Source organism: Alligator sinensis, unplaced genomic scaffold, assembly GCF_000455745.1.
Source record: "Alligator sinensis unplaced genomic scaffold, ASM45574v1 scaffold983_1, whole genome shotgun sequence".
In the NCBI taxonomy this organism is placed as follows: domain Eukaryota; kingdom Metazoa; phylum Chordata; order Crocodylia; family Alligatoridae; genus Alligator; species Alligator sinensis.
In genome coordinates this window covers 438,538-462,266 of record NW_005842015.1, presented here as the reverse complement: position 1 = coordinate 462,266, position 23,729 = coordinate 438,538, and the positions used below count along the sequence as shown (strand labels likewise).

The following is a 23,729-nucleotide window of genomic DNA, read 5'->3' as shown; positions in this document are numbered from 1 at the left end:
TCAGCAGGACCATAAGTCATGTTAAAGCCCGTCATTAAGGAGGGGTAGGAACTTTGGGATTCAGGCAGGCAGATATTGTGTTTTCTTGTTTATAACGTGCTGCTGAATATAACATGTACCCTTTTTTTGGAAGGCCTCAAGAAGCAAACAGGTATCTTACTTTGGAGTAGCAATGGGAACCAAACTGCTGTGCAGGTACTGGGGCTGTGCAGTTGGGCCTAATGTGACCCAAGGTCCTTGGCTTGATGTTTCAAGTCTGACCTGGCATGTGACTCTGAAGGGAGCTAGTGTGTCTGGCATGCTGGATCCAACCCAGTTCTCCAGCTGTGGACCAACCTCATGTGACAGTTTGATCTCATGTGGTTGGGGACGGGGGCTCTCCATGGGTCTGGAAATTTGGCAGGGGAGGAGGGGCAGAGCATTGTCAGTTTAATTGCTCATGGCTGCAGTAGTTTGTTACTACTTCTTTGCCTCCCCCACCACCAGATTTCCAGACCTGTGAGAGCCCTTTTTGTCATGTATCATACCCGCTCCAATCTTTCTCAGTTGGTTTTGGGAGAAGGCTTGGGTTCTATATGAGGAAAATATGGTAATGCCAAAACATTATTTTCAAAATAATCTCCTGGATATGCTAATAACTACTCATTCAAAAATCCCAGACTGAAAGCTGGGGGTTGAGTCCTCCTGTATGTTAGAGTTTAAATGTTGTGATTTTAAGTAGATATGTTTTATAAAATCTTTGTCCTAAGGAGAAGTTTGGGGATTAAGGATTAGCCCTTTGGTGAAAAGTACACTTGTTTAAAAGGTTATCTACCTGGAAGTTAATTACATTTATCATTACTAAAAGAGAAATACTTGTCTTAATTTAAACAATTGTCAATAGTGCATAGTTACAAACACTAGTGTTTCATCATGTCCTGGTAAAAATAGATCTGTTTGTTCGTCTCCCCATGGAAAAGCAGGTTCAGAAATAATAAAATGATGCAACTTGTGGCCTAGTGAATGGTTTAATTCAGAGAACGTTACATTTACAAGGTAAGAGTAATAACCTTTGCATTATTTTAAAAAGAAGACCCCTTCTTAATGTTATCAGTAAATGTAACATTGTTTTATAAATTTGGCTAACAAGGTTATTGGCTAGATGTTGCTAAAATTCTTTTATAGCAACTGTAGAAGATTGGTTTACATATTTTCATGCACTTGTGATTGCATTTCTACCTGGCTGTTATATTTAGTGCTGTGCAAGGTTTTTTGGTATTTATCCAGCACAGACTTCCAGTGTGACATTGTCCAAGTTGCTAAGTGCATTAGTCATGCATCAGACTGATCAAAGGGAAATTTTTACCATTGACATAAGCAGATGGTAGGATTAAGCCCTTAATGTGTTTCTTCATTTCTGTTTGTGAAGGGAAGGTACTTCCTTGCCTCACAAGGATGCCACATGGCCGGATACATTTTGTATAGCACTCAGATCTTTGGATAGACGATGCTGTTAAAATGTTAAAATTCTTATAGTGTAATTTTACAAATACTGCTAAAAGTAGCTTGACAAAACCAAGCCCTTTATCTAACTCTGTATTTTGTTGCCATAAAGAACCTCTTTATTAGAAGCTGAAATATTTTCACATCAGTTCCTTGTGCTTCTAATGAAGTGCCAGTCTTGACTATAAAAGTTCTATAACTTCCAGCAATTAGTGACTTGAAACAATATAGTACTTGATGGCATGGAGGCCACCCAAAATTGAAACAGTGTTTCCTTCATATCAGCACTGGTTGAAGAGATGGGTACTTCATTGTGAATCAATCTTAGATATGCAGAAAGTGAACAAACTAAGCCGTGTTGATTAACTTAATGGTTGTACCGTATAACTCTGCTGAAGAAATAGCTGCCAGGAAAACGTGCAAGACTGCCTGGCTGTCAGTGATGTGGCTTATAATATTGCATCATGAAGGCCCCTTCTTTACAAAATTCCTTTCTGGCGTTGAGTTGTACAAAATTCAGGTACAGATGAGTCAGCCAAGCAGAGACTACAACACCAGGTGTTATAGACCTGCTACCTAAGAAATAGGTGGAATGGACATGATTTAATGTGAAAGTAGAACTTGACCCATATCTAAAGTCAGTCTGTGAGAGTCACTTCACATGGCTGCAGCTAACCACATAAACCAGTGCCTGGAAATACCTGCCCTAGTATAACAGCTTCTGTGAAACAAGCATATGATGTAATATAAAGAGCTGGCCTGGACTGAAGGTTTTTCTTTTTTCTCCGGACACAAGTTTTATTTGATACTTGCACTCCAGGCTTCTGCAAGTTCTGACCAAAATGTTTATGGCTCTGACTTTCTCTGCCTTTAATTCTCTGCCTCTGTTTTTTTTCCCTCTTCCTTTTATTCTATGTAAAAGTCCCAAGCAAGCACTGGAAAATGGCTAATAGGAAGGGAACAGTGAAACTTAGTATTGATAAATGTTTTGTGAGTAGGATAAATAAACATTTTTTCCTAAAAGTTGTAGCAGGTTCACATGTTGTGACAATATGCGATACACACTCTTCAAACAAGTGGGTTTGGTGGGTTAGTTTTGCATAGTGTAATTCATGACCTTGTTAAAGGAAGTCTTTCAGATAAATATCAACTTTGAGGTTAATGAATAGTTTGTGTGATGATTGCATTGATTTCTGACTTCCTGTTCTGCATCCTTTCAATTTTAAACATAGCTTTTTGATTATTTGGGGAAGGGATTCAGACATTTATTGGCATAGTTTATAATTGTTTTGAATAATCAACTTATGTTAACACTTGAAGTAACTTTTCAAGCTTAACTTTCTACTCTTTAGTCTATTGTGTTCATGTTTCGCATTTCATGTCTTCAGCTACAATAGACTATTTTTGGCTCTTTGAATGCCACTGTCTTGGTTTTCAGAATTGGCAGCGCAGGTGGTGATTCAAGCAGTGTTTTTAGGCTGTGAAAACATTTTTATTAATATTGGATTTTGCACTAGCTTTATGGAACTGAAATTTTCAGCCTAACCTTCCTTCCCCTTTAAAAAAGTTCTTCCCGAATCAGAGAACCCAGTTCCAGTTCTTTGTAGAGGAAAGTGTTAGGAAGGTGATTTTAAGAGTAAAACTTTGGCCATAATCCTCTTGCAGCTGTTTGTCAGCTGCAACAGTGACGCTTGTAGTTTCTGGTGGCTAAGCCAGTTTAATATTTATGTTAAAATCTCCTGTATTGAAGGCAGATACATTACTATTAATTTACCAAATCCACCCTAGTAGATGGATACTTTGCTTTTTAGACATTAATTAAAGTTTTTTCAGCTTTCTTTAGCTTGGTACACTATATGGGATGCTTAACTAGTTATTTGTCCGGAGCAAGTAGAGATATAAAGCACTTTGTTAAATCCTTTCTACTTCACACAACTGGTCAGTTTCCAAGGGAGCTAGTTCAGGCTTTCTTATAGCAGATGAGTGTATGTTGGATGGAGGTAGGATTTGTGGAAATGGGTAATAATAAAGGTCCTCTATATATAAAGGAATCCTCAGAGGAGGATGGGGGAGAAAAACTCTAAATAGGAACTCACTGATAGGAAGACTCCTTTTTATTTCTTTAAGGTACACAACATGCAGTTGAGGGGAGAGATTTCCAGGGCTCTGGGAATGAGGCCCAGGGTCTCACTTGTACTCTGAGTCAAGCAAAGATAGCTTTGCACATTTTGGCAACGTTCAGCCAGGGAGCTGTGGTGGGGAGGTACCTTGAAAAATAATCAGTGTTTACAGTTTGAGAAGCATGCTGTTCCAGAATAATGTGACCTACTTGACTTTAAAGGCAGAACACATTTTGTTCTCTGTTGATTTTACCAACTTTCAGATAACTGTATGGGGCATCTGGTTAGTGTAGCTGCTACTAAAACGATAAAGTAAGGAGTAGACTATTTGTGCTTATCTTTTCTGTTTCTTCCAGGAAGCTGCTGTTGGACTAGCCAGCATACAAAGCAATCATATAGGCGGTTCTGGAACAGTTTTGTGCATCATACATGTAGTTCATTTTGATTTCTCTTCCCCCTTCCCCCCCTGCCAAATAAGGCTTAGTTTATAAACCTGCTTATTAATTTTCTGGTGTGTGTGTGAGCAGAGTTAAGCAAAGTACTTGTTGAAACAGAAGTAATGATTCATTATATGTGAAACCCTGTAATTTGTTTAGGGAGCATTTGGTAGTTGCATGTTTCAGATGAAATAGAAATGAATCTTAGAAGACTTCCTTGATGGGGAAGACTCATTCTGAAAATTCATCTTTAGTCTTGCACAATGGTGCTGAGGGAGGAGTGCTTGTAAAGCTACTTTATAAACCCATTCACCAGATAGCAGAGTGCTTTGCCAATTTATAATACTAAGCTTAAAAACTGCTTCTCCAACACGATTTTCTTTACAAGCCTCTCTAATGTGATGGGCCAGTCTGTATTTTGTTCCTGCTGTGTGAAGCTTTTAGCAAAATAAAATAAAAAGTTTCTTTTGCAGTCTTGTTAAAAGCCCTGTCAGAATAAATCTCATTTTCTACATACATGCTTTTAAAAAAAAATCATTTTTGAGATTGGATAATTTTGTTTTCTAAAACTACATTTATTATTGTCAAACATGTCTGACTAGCTCTGTGAATAAAATTATCCACAAAGCAGGCACAGCACAGGTAGCAGCAGTGTATAATTCCCTTCAGCCCTCATTAGTAGGCTTCAACCCTTTCCTGGAAGGTCTCCTCTGAGAACAGGTGAGTAGTTCCATCTTAGACCTGTGGTTTTCAGGTTTTTTTAGACTTGAGTCACACTTCAGATAATGCCAGCTCTTAGTTTTTCACTTCTTTTTTGACAAAAAAATAATAGAGCAATTTTTTTTCCATGAACTCAAAATCCTCCATCAGGTCAGCATGTTTTAGACATTATGGATTCCTGTTTGAAATCTCTGGGTTTAATCATGTTTGTCCACCTAACCACAGCGTCCTGTTTGAGAATTTGAAAATCACTGCCTTATACTAACTATCATAGTGATTGATTTGGTTGATTAATAATCATCTCTCCTTACCTTGCTGCTGAAGAATGCTGTATGGCAGTATTAGTAGCATCTAAGGCCCTGGGAAGGATTTGAACCAAAGTGTCCATTAACATGTCTTGTATCCCAGGTCAAATCCCCTGAACAGCCCCATGCAGTCCGGGACCCAGCTCTAGAGGGGTTCCCTGGGACACATTATTTTTCAAACATGCAAATTTTGAGCCATTGTATTTACCTGAATCCAAAAGAACCAAATTTTAGATATTTCCCCCCCCCCCCCAATTAGATTCTGTGTATGGAAAGAGTGTATAAATTTGTTATAGTTTTCCATGTTTGGAATCTAATTACCAGAGGGTCATCTTAAATTTGTCTCCTCCACTCCCGCATTGGGGAAAGCAGCAGCATTGGGACAGGTAGCTCCCACTACTTGTTGCTCCACCACTTTGCCCTCTGCCTCCTCCCTGCATCCTTTGCCCCCCTGCAGCCTCTGTGACCTACCTGTTCTCCCCTCCTCCCTTGTTTCTTACTGTCAGGTGTGGCTTTGGCTCCATTTCTTCCTGGGCACAGAGCACATGCAAGCTCCAGGCACGTGGCAGTAGCATCTCTTTCCCCAAGATACTGTGGTGTGGCTGGGCAGGGGCAAGAGCTTGCATGTTCTTTGTACCCAGGAAGGAGGGAATGTAGCCAGAGCCATGCCTGGCATTAAGCAGCAGAGCTACAGCACACAAGTGGTTGGGGACAGATGAAAGGGGGAGCAGGCAGCTGCTGTGGGCCTGACTCTGGCACTGACCCAGCCAGAGTCAGAGCTGCAGTAGGCACCTGCCCCCTCCTCTGCCTTGTACTTGAATCCAAGATGAGGGGGGGGTTTCCTGGGGTGGGGGAGAGCATTCATCTTGGATTCAAATACATAGCATATTAAAAAGACCTGTCTTTGTAATAAAGAAGACCCCAATTCCTGATACCTTACTCCTTTTAAATAGTACTTGAATGATTAGTTCCACCTGCTTAAGGTGTAAGTGCAGTAAAATTGTGGAGAGTAGGAATTGTTCAAGGAAGGGTTGTTGAGCCTTAGTTGTGAAGAAACATTTTATGTGTAGAGATGTCCATCAGTAAGTGCACTCATGTTGTAGAAGCTTTTTAATGTAATGATGCTGCATGTCAAGTTTTGTTAGTGAAGTATAGTTGGATCGGGTAGGGTTTTTGAATTCTTTTCCCCTTGAGTCAGTTCAGTAATCACTAAAAGGAGACTTTTAAACAGCTGCTACTGGAGTCTTGCAGTTGCTATTCCTGAAAGAGCTTGACTGAATTTTAACTATCAGTTATTAAAAATGAACTTCTGAACCTTGAATCTTAGCAAATACACATTTGTTTAAACATACATTCATATTTTTATATAATGTGCCCAGACTGTCTGTATTCTTGTGCTACTGTCTTAATAAATCAGAAGTAGAAGCTAAAACTTAGCAGGCTGTAATCAAACCAATTTTAAATGTTTGGCCAGTTTTCCTACCTCTCAAATATTTGGTTAAAGGGTTTTTTGTTTGGTTGTTTTTTTAATTACGTAGATACTGGGTCTGTGCGAAATGTCAGTGGGTGTTTCATTTCAAAGCTACTTCAACGTGTTTCGCACTTGAAACAACGAAATCAAAACAAAACAAAAAGATTCAAAACAGCTTTGAAATAAAACGAGGGGACTCAAAATGTTTCAAAAGTTTTTAAATGTTTTGAGTTTCGGAGCTGGGCTTGCTGCAGTGCGGGCCCTACATCTGCGTGCAGGGTGACAGCATGCTGCGACTGGCACTGGGTGCAGCCCATGCCGAGCACCGGGAAGCCTGGTGCTGCCACTGGCCTCAGCCAGCAGTAGCAGCATGCTGTCATCCTGCATGCAGATCCGAGGACCCATGCCCCCTGGGAGGAGTCTGGCAAAGCCCCACAGCCCTCCCAGGGGGGCGCTGGCCCCCAGATCTGTGTGCAGGATGACAGCAGGCTGCTGCTGCTGGCAAATGATATGAGTTTTGCTTGTCAGCAGTTTGAGGTATAGTTTCCCAGAAACCCCTGCACCTATCTCCTTGAAACTTGGCAGGCTTCATGCCCTCAGAAGGGGCTACCGTCGCTGCAATTTTCATCCAAATCAGGCCAAAACTGACAGTTACAGGCATTTTCATGATTCCCCATTATAGCCTATGGGCAAAACGCATCAAAACTGTTTTGACAAAATGAAATGGAACAGTTTTTTGAAACTAAACAAAACGACAAAATGAACCACTGTCCCTTCAAAATGGCAAAATGGTGCTGTTTCACACAGCCCTGCTAGCTGCTAGCCAGGAAAATTTCTTAAATTTAAGTGTCTGGTAATGTTGCTTGATCAAAGACAAGTGCTACACTTCTGCCTCCTGTGACATTCTGATGATCTCCGTTTCCTTCTCTAACTTTTTAAAAGTGGGTTTTTTGTATTTGTGGGAAGAGAATTCAAGATTCCTCATTTCCTTCCTTGTTGTTTAACTACCACTCACTACTTGAAAACTCAGCCTGCTAGTGACCGTTTTTATCAAATGAAAACAAAAGAACAATATATGTTTTGTTTCAGAACATTAGTTATGATGATGCAAATCTGTGTGTGGGCACTGATTTTTGGATTAAGAATATCTTATTTTGTAATTTGGATTGTTTAGGTGTTTTTTTAACAGAGGAAGTAATCTTAACATTAAATAAGTATCCATATACAAATTTGCATTCAAAATAACTAATGAAAGTAAGTTTAAGTTACTTTAGGTCCATTTTTATTCAGGCAAGACTTGACAGCCTGTAAATTATTTTGTTATGGAAAAGGGAGTTGCCTAACTGTGTAGCGTATGGTTCTCCTATTTCTTACTTAGTCTAGGAGTGTGGATTTTCTATGGGTCTATTTTGGGTGTTTCTGTAAGGCCAATGGTGTTGCTTTTAAACTTCTTTGCAATCTCATCCCCTTCTCTGAATTATTTCCCCTTCTTTGTTCATCCAAGGTTTCTGCAGCCATCTCTTTTGTTCCCTTTTTTTCTTTTCTGGTTCCCGGTGCTCTTTATGCCCAGAGTGGCTTCTGCACATAGGTTCTGATCCTGTTTGGTGCCAGGAGCTCTCAGCTCCCATTGACATTCATTGCTATACTATTTGTTGTTGTTCAGCATTCATATATTGAAAGCCCAATAAGCATTATTATTACATTTCTCATTCACTATGGTTTCCCAATTAGTAAAAATCATCTATTCAAGTCAAAGCCCTTACTTTCCTCAGGACAATTTTTTTTTCTGTTTGCAGAAAAGATACAGCTTGGCAGTAGGCCCCCCTAAAAAGGTTCCAAAAGTCAAGGGTGTTGAGTCTGCAGCAGTACAAGCTTTTCTCAGACGGAAAGAAGAAGAAAAGAAGAAAAAAGGTACCTGTTTAAGTTGTTTCATGTGTTACCTGTTGGAGGCAAACTTTTTCACTGACTATTTGGGACATTTTCACCATATTCAGGCTCCCAATATACATAACATTGGCATGTGTTTCTCCCTTCTTGGGGATATCCATACACAACTGGTGCTGAGTAAGAGCTGACTGAAGAGCAGTAATCATCAGGGTGGCAGATGGCCTGTTTTTGAATCCAAATATTTACACAGCTTTACTTACGTACTCACCATCACAGCTTGGAAAGTATCTAGTATTAAGTAGTTTTCACCAGAAGAGATCACAAGGAGCCATTCTGATATTTTGATAACCGTTTTAATGTTGAACAAACTGTACTCTGAGTCTGAAAACGGCAGGTGGTCAGGTCAACCATCTTTAGAATGTTGTGCCTTTAAAAAATTGAGGCAGGGATTTCTTAGGGTGATATCTGTTACTGGACTGACTGTATAGTTGGGATAAGGTTAAATAGACATTATTCTTTAGATCTCATCCCCTTTCCCTGAGGGAAGAATGTCTTACTTTCAAAAGCTTGTCCATCTGTCCCTACTACATAGTTGGTCAAATACAAGATAACACCCTAAGAAATTGTTGCCTTGCATAATTTCTGGATCATCATGGCTATAACATCAGTCTTACACTGTACTACTTTAAAAAAAATTAAACACGGAGACTTATTCCAATCTGATTTTAAATCTTTTGGCCCTAGATTTTTCAGGCCATCATTTATGTTGCCGTCATGTTCTCTATAATGTTCATCTCCCCCACAATTTATCAACTCAAAAATTCAGAAATGATCATGGGAAAACTCCTTTAATTTTTTTTTCTTTTTTCCAGAACGAGAGGAAAAAAAAAGGAAAGAAGAACTCTTAGCTAAACGGGTTGAATTGAAACATGACAGAAAAGCAAGAGCAATGGCTTCACGAACGAAGGACAACTTTTATGGTTATAATGGCATCCCAATTGAGGAGAAGCCTAGAAAGAGGCGGACTTCTGAAAATGTCAGCCGAGGGACGGATGCAGAATATACCACAGGAGATGAAACTGAGCAGTTTGAATACAGTCAAACTGAATCTGAGCATGAACCTGAGGAGTATGAAGAGAAACCATCCAAAGCTACAGCGAAACCAAAGGCCCCTCCCAAAAGTGCAGCGGCCCCAATGAACTTCACTGATCTTCTCAGGCTGGCTGAGAAAAAACAGTACGAACCAGTGGAAATAAAAGTAGTGAAAAAGATAGAAGAACGGCCCAGGACAGCAGAGGAATTGCGAGAGAGGGAATTTTTGGAACGCAAAAACAAAAAAGGGGAAATGCTAAAAGAAAAAAAGAAACCTGAAAAAGAGATTAAGAATATAGCAGCTTCAGGTTCTTCAAAAAAAGTGTGCTCTCAGAAAGAGCTCGTGAATGCAAAACTTAGCAAAGCTTCAGCAGATAAACATTCCTCTTCAAAAGGCAGTTTTTCTTCCATAAGTTGTTCAGATAAAAAATCCAAAGCACCAGCATTTACTGAAAAGCACTCCAGGCTGTCATCATCTTCTAAATACAGTCAAATGGAAAAAGCAAAACCTGCACAAAATGGATCTTTGAAAAGCTCATCTAGTTTTAGCCATAGTAAACCTCCAGTCAATGGAATAGGGAAATCTGGGTCAAGCTCTCATGCATTCATCTCAAAAGCAACTGCCAATGGGACTCAGAAACTGCTGCCAGCTAAAGAGCCTAGTGTGAAAAAATCTGCTTCTGCCCATACAAAACAAGGAGTTGCAGCACCTTCTCAGCATGAAGCCAGCTCTAGTGCAAAGCGGCCAGGCAGCAGTTCAGGATCTGGAGGAACTGGGCGTCCAAGCAGTAGCTCAGGCATGGGACCTGCACGATCAGGTGGTAGTTCAGTCCCTGTCCATCCAAGCAGCAGTTTGAGCATGGGACTTGGGCGGTCTGGTGGCAGTGCTAGCATGGGACCTGGAAGGCCAGGCAGCAGCTCAAGCACAGGACTTGGAAAGCCAGGTGTCAGTTCAAGCACAGGACCTGGGAGACCGGACAGTGGCTCGGGCTTAGGACTTGGAAAACCAGGTGTCAGTTCAAGCACAGGACCTGGGCGACCAGGCATTAGTTCAGGCACAACGTCTGGAAGGCCTAGTGGTTCAAGCATGGGACATGGGCGACCAGGCAGTGGCCTGGGCACCGGACCAGGAAGGCCAGGCAGTGGTTCAAGCGTGGGACCTGGGCGACCAGGCAGCAGCTCGGGCATCACTTCGAAACTGAAGTGCACTGTTGTATCAGAAACAATTTCATCTAAAAATCTAATCACAAGACCAAGCAATGGACAGCTGAATGGAATGAGACCTCTCCCAGGGCACAGACCACCAGGATTTCCTCCACAAGGTATGCCATGTTCTGCCAATGCTGTGGTGTTACAAATGAGTTTATATGTATCTCTTGTTTCATACTTCTCCTTAGTATAAATCTCTTAGGGTTGAGAGGTTTCAGCAACCATAGGTGGATTTGTCTACATGTGCCTGATTTTTACCATAGTTACTATCTGAATAGGAAGTTAGATTGTAAAATGGCTGCTCTTTCTTCCCTTGCACCTTGCTGCCATTTGTATGCTTTTTCACCCAATATCCATGCTCAAGAAATGAAGAGTCTTGGATAGTGAGCTCTCTTCTACAATGTAAGACTGTGCATCAGTGCAAGGAGGCAAATTCATCTGTGGAATGTGTAGGCCTTTTCAGGTAGCAATAAAATATTGCCTGATTGTAGATGTGTATGTGTGTGGTGCACTGAATCTAATAAGACAAATGAAGTTTCCTAATGTAAAGTGTCAGATTATGCTTAATAATCAGGGATTCTAGTTTTCTCTGTTTAAAAATCACAGATTCTCAGATTTAAAACCCCAAAATCTGTGATTAAAATGAAACACTGAGATATCTATCCATCGCTTTTGCTATATATATAGGTATGTATATAGGTATCAATTGAACACAATGTTTTATTGATATATTTACAATTTTAAAGCAGCTTGGAAGCTTACCAGTACCTCAATCACTATAATAAAATAAATTCTAAGTACCTATAAATTTTGATGTTTGATTTTGGGTTTTTTATCATGGAACATCAGAGCTCCCCCTACCCCCTTCGCTCACCCCCTTCCACAGCCTCCAACCCTGCTGGAGGGAGCCCCCAGCTTCCAGGGCTACGGGGCCAGGGACCTAGGTCCACAGCCCCCTGCAGTAGCATCTGAGTCCTGGCTGCTGCCTGCAGGAGGCAGCAACTGCTGCGGTGGAGCAGAATGTGGAGCCCAGCTCCCCCTCCCCCATGGGCAGCACAGCCAGAGCAGAGCCCATGGAGGGTGTGGACTCAAAGCTGCCCTCCCTCCAGGGCCTCCGCGGCCCAGCCAGTGGGACCTGGCACAGCAGAGTAGATTGGGACCAGGCAGGGAAGCTTGATGCCACTTCAAGCCCTGTGCCACCATGGCAAGGTGCCTCCTGCCTGCCTAGCAGTGAAGGTCTCAACTCTGTGCCACTACCCTTGCTGCTTCCAGGCAGGCAGGAAGCGCTTCACCATGGTGATTCAGGGCTTGTAGCTGAAAGCAGCTTCCCTGCTCCGCTCTGCTGCACAGGGTTCCACCCGCTTGGTTGCAGAGGCCCCTGGGGGTGGGCAGCAGGGCAGGGTGCCTGAGCCCACAGTGGGCAGCCCAGTCCCGCCCTACATACAAATCTGGGGGGCATGTGCCTCCCCCTTGCCCTACCCAGGTGTGAGTGCAGTGGTGGCCCCCCCCCCCGGCCCTGGGCCCCAAGCCCCTCTCACTGCCCCAGCTGGTCAGCAGCCCCAGCCCTGCCCAACTCCATCCCTCCCTATGGGGGCCTCAGTCCCCCCTACCAGACTTACCTTCAGGGAGCTGCTTTCCAGGCTTCCTGGTGACCATGTGCATGTACACATGTGCATATGCACATTGTGCCCCTTGCCTGACCACTTTCCTCCCTTTCCCCCCAGCCCCTTGTAGGCTGGAACTCTGCCAGCTTGCAGAGAGCTCTTTGCAAAAGGGGAAAATTTGCATGTTTCTCCATTAAAATGAAAAGTTTGTTTTTCTCGGTTAAAAGGGAAAATCCGAATTTGTTTCTGTTTTTCTGTGGGAAACGGAAAACCTGGATCCCTGTTAATAATTAAAATTTAAAATTGTACCTTTTATAGTCAAGATTCTTAAAGTCTTGCATAAGAATTAGGCCCTGCGACAGATCTAATAAATTTTGGGCAGATTCACTTAGGTTGGAACTGGGAAGCAAATTTTAAAAATTATCTTAAAGTAAAGGGGATAGAATTATTGCAAATTAATATATTTGAAAATCTATAAATTGAACAGGAATGTAAACTTAGATTACGTTTTGGTGTCTCATCCAGGATGCAGTTGGCAATATAGATGGAAAACTTACATATTACAACTGGCTTAGAAATGCTTCTCCTCTTTCTGCTACTCCCAAACTGTCCAAATACTTTATTATTAAAAGTTTTCAAGTTACTGAGGCCCAGAATTGAAAACAGCTGTACCCAAAGCACAACATCTGTTGCATAGAGAGGGCTGTTGTAATCATTCAATATGTGAAGAAGGAGATAACATAATGGGGAGAAACAAAAATACAAGAGTTAGTCCTTTTAATAGTTAGGAGCATTTTTGCGACAAATGAATTAAAGTTGTACATATATTTATTCTTATTTAGGTCTTCCGAGGCCTTCTCTTCCACCAATAAGTTATAAAAGGCAAATATGTGATGAAGAAGATGACTCTGATTCTGAAATGGATGATTTCATCGAAGATGAAGGGGACTCCCAGGAAGAAATTTCAAAACATATTCGAGAAATATTTGGATATGATCGGAAAAGGTGAGAAATTATGGCTTAACATTAATTTAGGATGTCAAAATGTTGTCTCGCTAAATTTCCTTCAGACAGTAAAGGTTTGATGGAAGTTTGAAACACTAACATGGAAGAAGGAAAACTGACTATATTAGAAAAGGGCAGAGGATTTTTCATCCAAGAATACTTCTTGAAATTAAAGAAGCAATTGAGCTAATATAATACAGAAAAACCTGACCATACTTTGCCATGCAGTTTTCACATACCCTGTCTGGCTCCAGTAGGGAACGGTACAATTTGCTATGCACATAATTGCTAGAAGTATTAGTATTTGCTCATTTTTCAAATTTGCATGGGTATAACTATAAGGATTTTCCAGCCTTAAAAATCTGCTATATATCAGAATCTGTTGTATCCTAATTTGTGTGCTCTGCTTATCACTATGGTATCTGTCTGAGTGTATAACTGTCACCAACACTACAGTTTGTGTTAGTTACCCTGTCGGAAGGACAAGTCAAACCTGACACCTTTGTTGTAAAGAATAAGCTATGTTGGGATATGTGCATCCAAAGACTAAACCTTTTATTTGCTTCACATTACTGATAATGACAAATGATCAAATTGTAGTAAATTAATGCAGGAATGAAACTTACACTTAACTCTGTGCAGTAACTCATAACTCTGTTTGCTCTCCTTGTGCAGTGAGTGAAAGCTATCCTGGGGTCACCAATCCCTGAATGAAGGATTGCTAAGTAACCCTGATCTAGCTTTCGTTCGCTGCTGAGTTAAGAGTGGGCTGATGAACAGTTGCTGCACATCAGCTCCTCCAAAGTCTGTCCCCATCATCTATTGACTTGCTGGAGTTCAATCTTTGATCATATGGTAATATCCTAACCTTGTTTAATAATGAAGGACAAACCATTATAATAATTTAATATTTAGCTAAGATTTCAGATCTTATAAAATACAGTCAACTTTCATAGGAGGGATGCTTCAAATTTGGCATTTAAAATGAATCCTGACAATCCAGAGATTTCTCAGAAAAAGTGTGTGTGTGTATGTGTGTGTGTGTGTGTGTGTGTATATATATATGTGTGTGTGTGTATATATATATATATATATATATTCAAGGGTATAGGTTGTAGTCATGTTGGTCTAAGGACATAGGCAGATACGGTTCTTTGGGTAAATATGATATCTTTTCTTAGACCAACTCAAATATGGGGACAGTACTATTTTACAGCACAATACCTCACTCCGCTGAAATACTCGTGTAGGTGGTGACAGGAACTGGCTGGGGCATGAGGGTGCTAAAGTGTGAGAGCTGCCTGCCACCTAGCCCTGTGCTTTAGCACTCTTGTGCCCCAGCCATCCCCTCTGTCACTGGATGCCAGAGCTTGGGGCTGACCCCCTCTACCCAGACTTCCTGCGAGCCCAGGGCTGCTCTGGCCTGGCTCAAGTTGCTGTGGTCCCAGGTGCATGTATAGATGCTGTGCCTGGGAGCAACCGACTCTGGTGCAAACTGTAGTGGAGTTTATCATGTCTCTTTAATGGCACATGTAGATGCACCCAATATCTGCTTTGTAACCTAAATTGTACTCCAGTTAATTGCATAGAAAGGGTGAAAGGTAAGCAGCTAGTCTTCAAGGCTTCTGATTCTGGCGAAAAATTTACTACAACACTAACACAGTAGCAATAAGGGCTCTGTATTTAAGGAGCAGGGAAGTGCATAGCCTTTCTTGAGTTCCAAGGTTACACATTTAAATGGAGTACACTGTATATGTGACCTCCCATACAAGTGGATTAACTTATATTACTCAACTGACCGCCATATAAGATGAGCATTTTTTACCTGACGATTTCAGGAAAGGAAAACCAGAATCATAGGAATAGAAGGCAACTTAAGTTATCTAGTCCAGGACTCTCTAACTGTCGGCCTGCAGGCCACACATGTCCTGCAAGGGGCTTACACAGACCTCAGGCTTCTGCCAGGCTGCCACTCCCCTTGTTACTTTTAGTGCAGCAGTGGCCAGCATCTCATTTCCACTCCCTTACCTCACTCTAGGGGTTGGGTTGGGTTGCCCTGTATGAGGGGGATCTGTTGTGCAGCAGAGGAGGAGGCTGGCTATTTGTGCTGCACATGATGGCAGAGGGAGCTGCCCACGTGGCTTGTGCAGCAGGGGAGCTGGGTTGTCTGTGCTACAAGAGCAGTGAGGAAGGTGAATAGGCTATTCACACTGTGTGAACAGCAAAAGGAGAAACTGGGCTGCCTGAACTGTGCACAGAAGCAAAGAGGGGAGCTGCACATGTGTGTGCCTGGCCAGGAGCAGGGTGAGGCCAGGTGGGGGATGAGGCTGTGTATGCGGTACGAGGGAGTTGGCCTGCCTGCATGGTGGGGAAGTAGGATGGATGGATGGATGCTTGCATGGCAAACAGGCAAATGCAGCCTGCCGCCCATGTAGTGTGCAGTCCCCAGCCACAGAGAAGTATGAACTTCCCTGTTCTAGTCCAACCCCATGTACAGAGACAGCACACTAAACTGCAACCCCGTTTAGCCTTTTCTTGAAAACGTGCAATGAAGGAGATTGTATAGCTTCCCTTGGCTGCGTATTCTGTTGTGCTGCTGCTCTCCCAGAAAACTTCTTCACTGCAAGATTTAATCTAAGATTTAATCTAAATCTTCTTGCTGCAGTTTAAATGCACAGCCATGTGCCCTACCCTCTGTGGCAAAGGAGAATGTTTCTCCGTTCATACTTTCTGCTTGAAATGTTATAGGTTACCTTGGCAATCCTGTGGCTGTCAGGGAAAAGTCATGACTTAGTTCAGTCACAAAAGTTGTGACCCCTCAGATGCTAAATGGTATAGAGCAGGGGTGAGTAATTATTTGGGCCCAGGGGCCTCAGACGGAGTTTTTGACAAGTTGTTGCAAGCCAGGTCAGCATCCCTCCACACCAACTCCCCAAAATTTACTATGCAGCTCATACAGCTTCCAGCAGGGCTGCTTTCATTTGGCTGCAGCTGCCTGGGTGCTACTCCACTCCCTTCATCCCCAATGGTGGCGTCTCCTGCTCTTGCTGCACCACTCTGGGATGGGAGGAAACTTCAGCCGGGCAGCTTGTGCCCCAGTGCATGGTGTGCTGGTTCCAGCATCCCCATCTTCCCTGCACTGGATCCATCCCTGCAAAGTAAATGACATGTGGCTGCCTTCTTCCACACCAGGAGCTGGAATTGCCCAGCTGAAGCTCCCAGCTGCCTTCTACCTGCTCAGCTCCACCTGCTCAGCTACCTGCGGACTGCCCAGCTAAAGCTTTCCTCCAGCCTGGAGTGGCCCAGCAGAAGAATCTGCTGCTGGAGGCGACGGGAGTGGAGCAACAACCAGGTGGTTGCAGCCACACCAGGAGCAGCCCTGTCGGAAGCTATGCGCACTGGCCAGGGCCAGGCCCTGCAGGTGCAAACTGGGCTGAGCCCCATGCAGAGCTCTGCAGACGCCCCTGTGAGCTGGATCCAATCAGTTGGTGGGCCAGATCTGGCCCGCAGGCCATATTTTGCCCACCCCTGGTATAGAGGCAACCACTGTCTACTTTACTTCTACCTCCTTTTGTTTTCCCATTTGATGTTTTTCTAGTAGGTGAGTGGGAAGGTGGGTAACTTAAACAATCTAACATCTTAGGTTAGGGAGAAGAGTCAAACTATTCAAATAAGAAACTAAAAATATTGGCATACTATCAACAGCTAAGAGCTACTGTATTTACTTGATTCCAAGGTGAGATTTTTTCACCCCATTCACCATCATGAGGGAAAATGAAGTTTCATCTTAGGCTTGAGTACTTGCAGGCAGACTGGGTCCTGTGCTGTTCTCTGGCTGCGAGCTGATTCTCCTGGCTCCCTGCTGAGCCAGGGCATGGTAGGGGAATCAGCCTGGAGCCAAAGAGCAGTGAGACCCAGTGTTGATTCCATCCTGGCTATCTGACTGTGTTGTGTATCATGTTGTTGTCTGGCTCTACCCTGATTCCTCTACCATGTCCTGGCTCAGTAGGGAGCCAGAGAGTGGTGATGGAATCAGTGCTAGGTTTTACTGCTGTCTGGTTCTGAGCAGATTTGCCCCGCTGCTTCCTTTTTTCTTTTTTTTTCTTTTTCTTTCTTTTCGGGCTAGAAGGGACCCCGAAGGATCATTGAGTCCAGCCCCCTGCCCCAGGGGCAGGAAGTCAGCAGGGATCATAGGATCCCAGCAAGATAAACATCCAAATGTGTCTTGAAAGCGTTCAAAGTGGGTGCTTGAACCACCTCCGGCGGCAGTCTATTCCAAACCTTGGGGACTCGGACAGTAAAGAAGCTCTTCCTTATGTCCAGCCTGAATCGGTCGTGGAGGAGTTTGTGACTGTTTGATCTTGTCATCCCTTGGGGCGCTCTGGTGAACAGATGTTCCCCCGCATCCTGGTGAACATCCCTGATAAACTTATAGGTAGCCACCAGATCACCCCTGAGCCTGCACTTCTCCAGGCTGAAGAGTCCCATGGCTCTCAGCCTCTCATCATAAGGTCTGTTTTTCTGCCCTCTGATCATGCATGTGGCTCTCCTCTAGACTCTCTCAAGCTTCTCCACCTCCTTTTTTCATGGTGGAGCCCAAAACTGGACACAGTCCTCCAGCTGTGGCCTCACCAAGGCCGAGTACAATGGGAGAATGACGTCCTGGGATCTGCTTGAGAAGCATCTGTGGATGCAACCCATTGTTTTGCTTGCTTTACTAACCACAGCATCACATTCCTGGCTCTGCACTGGATCCTGCATGTTCCTTGGCTCTCTGCTGAGTCAGGGGAAAGTGGGGGATGGGACTCGATACAAAGACATCCAAGAGCATGCCATGCAGCAGTGGAGGGGGTAATGAGTTGGAGCAAGTAGCAGGAGGCAAGTGGGGAGGAAGTACAGATACTTGGGCGCGGGGGGCATGCATGCATTGGGGAACAGGGTATGGGGGCAGGGGCAGAGGGAAGTGACCTAGGAACAAGGTGCAGAAGGGCAAGAGTCTGGGATCAGGCTGCCTGCTGCCAGTTACTTGCCTCCCTGCTGCTGCTTTCCATGCCACAGCAGTTGGGATGAATTTAAGACAGCCTTCCAATTGTGTTCTTTGCATGGAAAATTACATGAAATTTATATTTTTCCATGTATGGAATCGGGGGGGGTTGTCTTAAATTCAAAGTTGTGTTGGATTTGGGTAAATACAGCATTTCTTTAACAGCTGTGGGCTAGTGGTTTTAAAACATGATAGTACTGATGTTACTGAAGAATGGGTATACTGGGAAGTATTATGTCTTCATAGTATGCTGTTATAAACACCTGTACTGTAATCAGCAGATCTGATGTCATTTATATGGCAACAAAAACTAAGAACAACATACTGAATGTCATGATGACATGCTGGTTGGGGCAAGACAAGTTTTCTATAAAGAGGCTTAGCAAATAAATGGGTGCAATAAAATATGCTAATGACCCAAAATTCAGTTTTACTGGACACAGGATTTATATGTACAACAAACTGTAAAATGGTGAAATATGCACTTAAAATGATAGAAATCTGTACTTTAAATTTAATTTTACTATTTTCAAAACTTTCAGGAAATGGAGAAATATCATAAAATTTACATATATAAGTATTTGGTTCAGTAATCATGCGTGTAACTAGTAAAAATTTTGCCTAAAACACATTTACATACCTGTTAAGATATGCCTATCATATCCTTTATTGACTAACACAATAATCTGATTCCTAGTGTGTAACTAGTACTTTATTTTTTTTCTTTACTTTTCCAGTGTTAGCTGGTGGCTCTTTTTAGTCAGGATGAATTTGTGCACTAAGAGAGATCTCTCAACACCCATAGATATTATAGTTTAAGTTGTCCAACCTTTGGGCATTGGGGGGATCACATTTGTGCACTGCATGCTGCATGAGATGCATCTTGGTTCCCCTTGTCACATTCAGCCTTGCTCTTCTCCTTCCAGCTGTGTGAAGACAGCACAAATCCCTCCTTAGCCTCACTGAGTAGGACAGGAAGCAGAAGCTGGAAGAGAAAGAGGGGGCCCAGTATAGATAGTGATTGTTCTGGTAGTTTCAGACCAGTACTGCCTAAATTAACTCTTCACTGCTAACAATGCTTTCATATCCAGGGTTCTTCTTCAAAAGTCTTTGCAGCTTGTTGGCCTCTGTCACAAGGAACAGAGTTGGGTTTTATCTTTGACCTACTTGGTTTGGTCAAGGGAAATAGTACATTGAGCAATCTCATATCTCAGGTTTCTTGACTGCCTGTGATGGAGCAGATAAGTCTATCTCTGTCCATTGCAAGATCCTGTAGGGCTGTCGGAAGTCATTTGTGCAGCACTGTTGGAGGCTGCCTTTCTGGCATCAAAGCTGCTGTGATAATATGTATTACATTGCATTAATATATGTATATTTTTAGACCAGACCAAAATGTTGGGTTAAAATAGGGCAGCATTTACCCAAGTTCTCCAGCATGTCAGTATAGGCTCTGATGGCAAGAGCTTGTCAATCAGAATTACTTGGTAGTGCTGTATCCTCAGTGGCAGACAAGGTTCTTTGAGCAAATCTGGTATCTTTTATTAGGCTAACTCAGATAGTTGCACACAATTATTTGCAAGCTTTCGGGCACAAACACCCTTCGTCAGGCTGAAGAAGCACCTGCAGTTGGTGTGTGCTCTGCCTGGATGGAATGAATAGTAAAGAAGCCAGAGGCTGATATGCATGCAAGAAAGCCAGCCATTGACAATGTAAATCGGAGTCAGTGACTGAGAGACAGGGTGAGGATATGAATGTAGCTGTTAAATAGTGGAGAGATACCAATCTCAGTTCTAATCCTTGTAGGGAACTTACACCACACCTTTCACAGACAAGCCTACAAACGTCACTTCATCAACCTATTGAATACAAAAAATCATGGACTAAATATAGACATTGGATTTATGACACATTATAACCTGCCTAGCATCTGACTCCCCAGGTACCTCTCCACTACTTACCAGCTATATTCATTCCCTTTCCCTCACCCCCCTAAGATCTCTCTCACCCATTGACTCCGATTTACATTGTCACTGATTGGCTTTCTTGCATACATGCCAGACTCTGGTTTCTTTACAATTTTTTCATCCAGGAAGAGCACACACCAACTCTGCAGATGCTTCCTCAGTCCGATGAAGGGTATTTATCCCTGAAAGCTTGAAAAGAAGAATTTTTCCAACTATTTGAGTTGGTCTAGTAAAAGATGTCAGATTTACCCAAAGAACCTTGTCTGCCTATGTCCTTAGACCAACACAGTTACAACCTATACCCCTGTATCCTCAGTGGTGCTGCTATAAGCACTTTCTTTCACACTTGAAATGATAAGAGTTTACAGCTGAAAACTCATATCTCACTTGTTCAGGAACCCAGTTGAAGCCGCGTACCAATCTGGTGAGGGGCAATAGGTGCAGATAGAACACTTGGGCTGTGGCCATTTTCAGCATATAGGCTGCAGCAAGGGGTATTTAAGGGACCAATGGGCAAGCTTAAACAGGATTAATCTGTATTACATGTAATGCAATATTTTGGGGCTTTTCAACTGAAAACAACTATGTAGTGGACAGTTGGGATCACATACACAAGAAGTAGGCATAATGAAGTCCAAAGTTAATGTTTTCTTTTGAAAACCCTTGAAAAACTATATTTTTTTCACAGTGTTGATTTTTATGCTTTATCATCATCATTATGCCCTAACCCCTCAAAATAATAATAAAATTAATAAAAATAGTGTTTTATGAAAACTCTGATAGCTTACATGCCCAGAGAAATAGTATGTATTTGCATATAAATCCTATATCTAGATATTAGTCTTCCCCCAAAATTAAAAAGAATACCAATTAGGCTAATCTGTATTTTTAAAAGAAAACATGCTCATTCATAAATCAGTTTACATGTATTTAAATTTAATGTATACTAAATTTTAATTTACATATATACTAAATTTAATTTAGTATTGCTAGTTCTGTTTAACTTTTCATTTGTTATTGTTATACTAAATATAAGTATTTCCTTTTAAGATACAAGGATGAAAGTGATTATGCCTTGCGTTACATGGAGAGCAGCTGGAAAGAGCAACAGAAAGAAGAAGCCAGGAGGTATGCATTTGGTTTAAGTCTTGATAGCAAGAAAGTGGTGTAACTTTCTTCCTTATTACTTCAGTCTGTGTCATATGGCTAAGTTAAATGAACACTTGTTAATTAAATTTGGTCCTTAATAAAATACCCAGTTCCACTTAGCAGAGGAGGTATTGGTAATTGAGGTTCAATGAGGAAGGGACATCTTACAGTCCTATCCTGACTTTAGCAAGGCCACTGTCTCCCATGACATTCCCATTAACAGACAAAGTAAATACAGACTAGACAAAACTACTGTAAGGTAGATCCACCATAACTGGTTTGATCATCTTGTTAAGTAGTCATCAGTGGCTTAATTGCAGTTGGGTGGAGGTATCAAGTGGGGCTCCCCAGAGGTCTGTCTTGGGTCCAGTATTGTTTAATGTTTTTCATTAATGATTTGGATGATGGGACTGAATTCATGCTTAGCAAATTTGTGGGCAGCACTGAATTGGGTGGAGTTGCAGATAAATCCAGAGAGTAAGGCTAGGATCCAGAATCACCTGAATAGACTGGAGAAATGGTCTTCAAAAAATGATGATATTCAACGAAGCCAGTGCCAAATCCTGCATTTGGAACAAAATAATTGCATGCACAAATACAGAGTAGGGAATAAGTAGCAAGACTGCAGTACTGCAGAGAAGGACTTGGAGGTTATAGTACCATAAGCAGTAGGGGTGTGGAAAGCAGGCCCTATTTGATTTGGATTCGGATTCGACCCAAATCGGGGACAGTGATTCGATTAGTTGATTCGGATCACTGTCCCTGATTCGATTCCGCTGAATCCAGATCTGAAGATTCAATGCTGATTCCGAGAATCAGCAATTTGGCCTTAGACCCAACTTTAAATGTTTTTTCTACATACCCCAAGGTACCAGCGTGGCTCGTGAGCACTGCAATGCTGGGGCAGATGGAGCATCCCACAGGAGTGCTGGGGGGGCAGCCCTCAGTACTGGTCTCACTGGAAGTGGACCAGTACTTCCGGTCCACTTCCAGGTCTACCAGGGAGCATGCTGGGGGACCCTTCCCATCTCCCCCTGTCTTGGCGATCGGCCACAGGGGAAACCTGGGTGCCCCCCATAGAACCAGCAGACACCAATCGCTGAGCCAGGAGGGTGCAGGGGGGGGCCCCCTGGCATGCTCCCTGACGGACCTGGAAATGGACTGGAAGTGCTTCTGGTCCACTTCTGGGTCTGCTGCTGAGCGCACTGGGGAGCCTCCTGTGCTTCTGAGAGACACTCCATGTGCCCCAGTATCACAGCATTCACGAGCCACCTGCTACCTAGAGGTATGTAGAAAAAAACATTTAAAGCTGTGACTATGTCCGAATTGTCGAACCTTTCCAAATTGATTGGAAGGGTTCCGATTCGATTCGGAGAAATTAAAGGGTCTTCTGATTCAATTCGGAGATTCAGCCACCAAATTGGGATGAATCTCTGCCAAATCAAACCGGAGACAGAAGCTTCGCACAGCCCTAATAAGCAGAATATGAGCCAACAGTGTGCTCTTGTTGCAAAAATATTAAAAAACCCCACAGCATGCTGGGTTGCATTAACAGGAGTATCTCTTGCAAACCAAGGGAAGTGATTCTTCCACTCTGTTCAACACTGGTAAAGCCTGACCTGGAGTACTGTGTCCAGTTTTGAGCCCCACGGATGTAGACAGTTTGGAAAGAGCCAGCACAGGTCAATGAACATGATTAGGGGCCTGAGAGGGAAGGCTGAAAGAACTTACATTGTTTAGTTTGGAAAAAAGGACTGAGGGGGGGATTTGATAAGTCTTCAAATACCTGAAGGGCGATTATAGAGGGGATGGAAACAGGCTTTTCTCTAGGCTGCAGGGGACTGCACTAGGAGCAATTGCCTCAAGTTTGCAGCTCAGTAATTTAGGTTGGAGGAACATTCTGATGATAAGCATGGCCAAGCATTGGAACAGGCTACCTAGAGAAGTGTTGGAATCTCCATCCCTGGAAGTTTTCAAGAGAATATTAGACAGACACTTAGCTGGGATGGGTTAATAGGGGCTGGTTCTGCCTCAAGCAGGGAGATGGACTAGATGACCTTGTGAGGTTCTTTCCAGCTCCTCTTCCTTTGATTTAGCACAGGGGTCGGCAATCCCCGGCACGCGTGCCAAGCATGGCACGCAAGGCCTTTTTCCTCGGCACGTGTTGGGGCTGGGGCCTGGAGTGGGGAGGCAGCAGCTGTTTGCAGCCTCCTGGCTGCAGCCAGCCCCAGCTCTGGGGA

At 42.9% G+C, this 23,729-nt stretch overlaps 1 protein-coding gene and 1 long non-coding RNA gene across 2 annotated transcripts in view; one reads left to right on the top strand and one right to left on the bottom strand.

Moving 5' to 3' along the window:
• The window catches only part of SPTY2D1 (SPT2 chromatin protein domain containing 1), a gene marked incomplete at its 5' end in the record, with an annotated part of 32,516 nt that overhangs the window by 4,379 nt on the left and 4,408 nt on the right, over positions 1–23,729 (top strand). The window contains 4 exons of the mRNA XM_025202135.1: positions 8,332–8,446; positions 9,295–10,836; positions 13,170–13,332; positions 21,391–21,468. Of these exons, the coding sequence (XP_025057920.1) occupies positions 8,332–8,446; positions 9,295–10,836; positions 13,170–13,332; positions 21,391–21,468 (1,898 nt within the window). The remainder of the gene's footprint in view (positions 1–8,331; positions 8,447–9,294; positions 10,837–13,169; positions 13,333–21,390; positions 21,469–23,729) is intronic.
• Positions 1,603–5,829, bottom strand: LOC112550009. The gene is made up of 3 exons (XR_003093667.1): positions 5,536–5,829; positions 5,071–5,118; positions 1,603–2,058 (listed from the first exon to the last, which is right to left on the bottom strand). It is a non-coding gene; the product is annotated as an uncharacterized LOC112550009 (long non-coding RNA).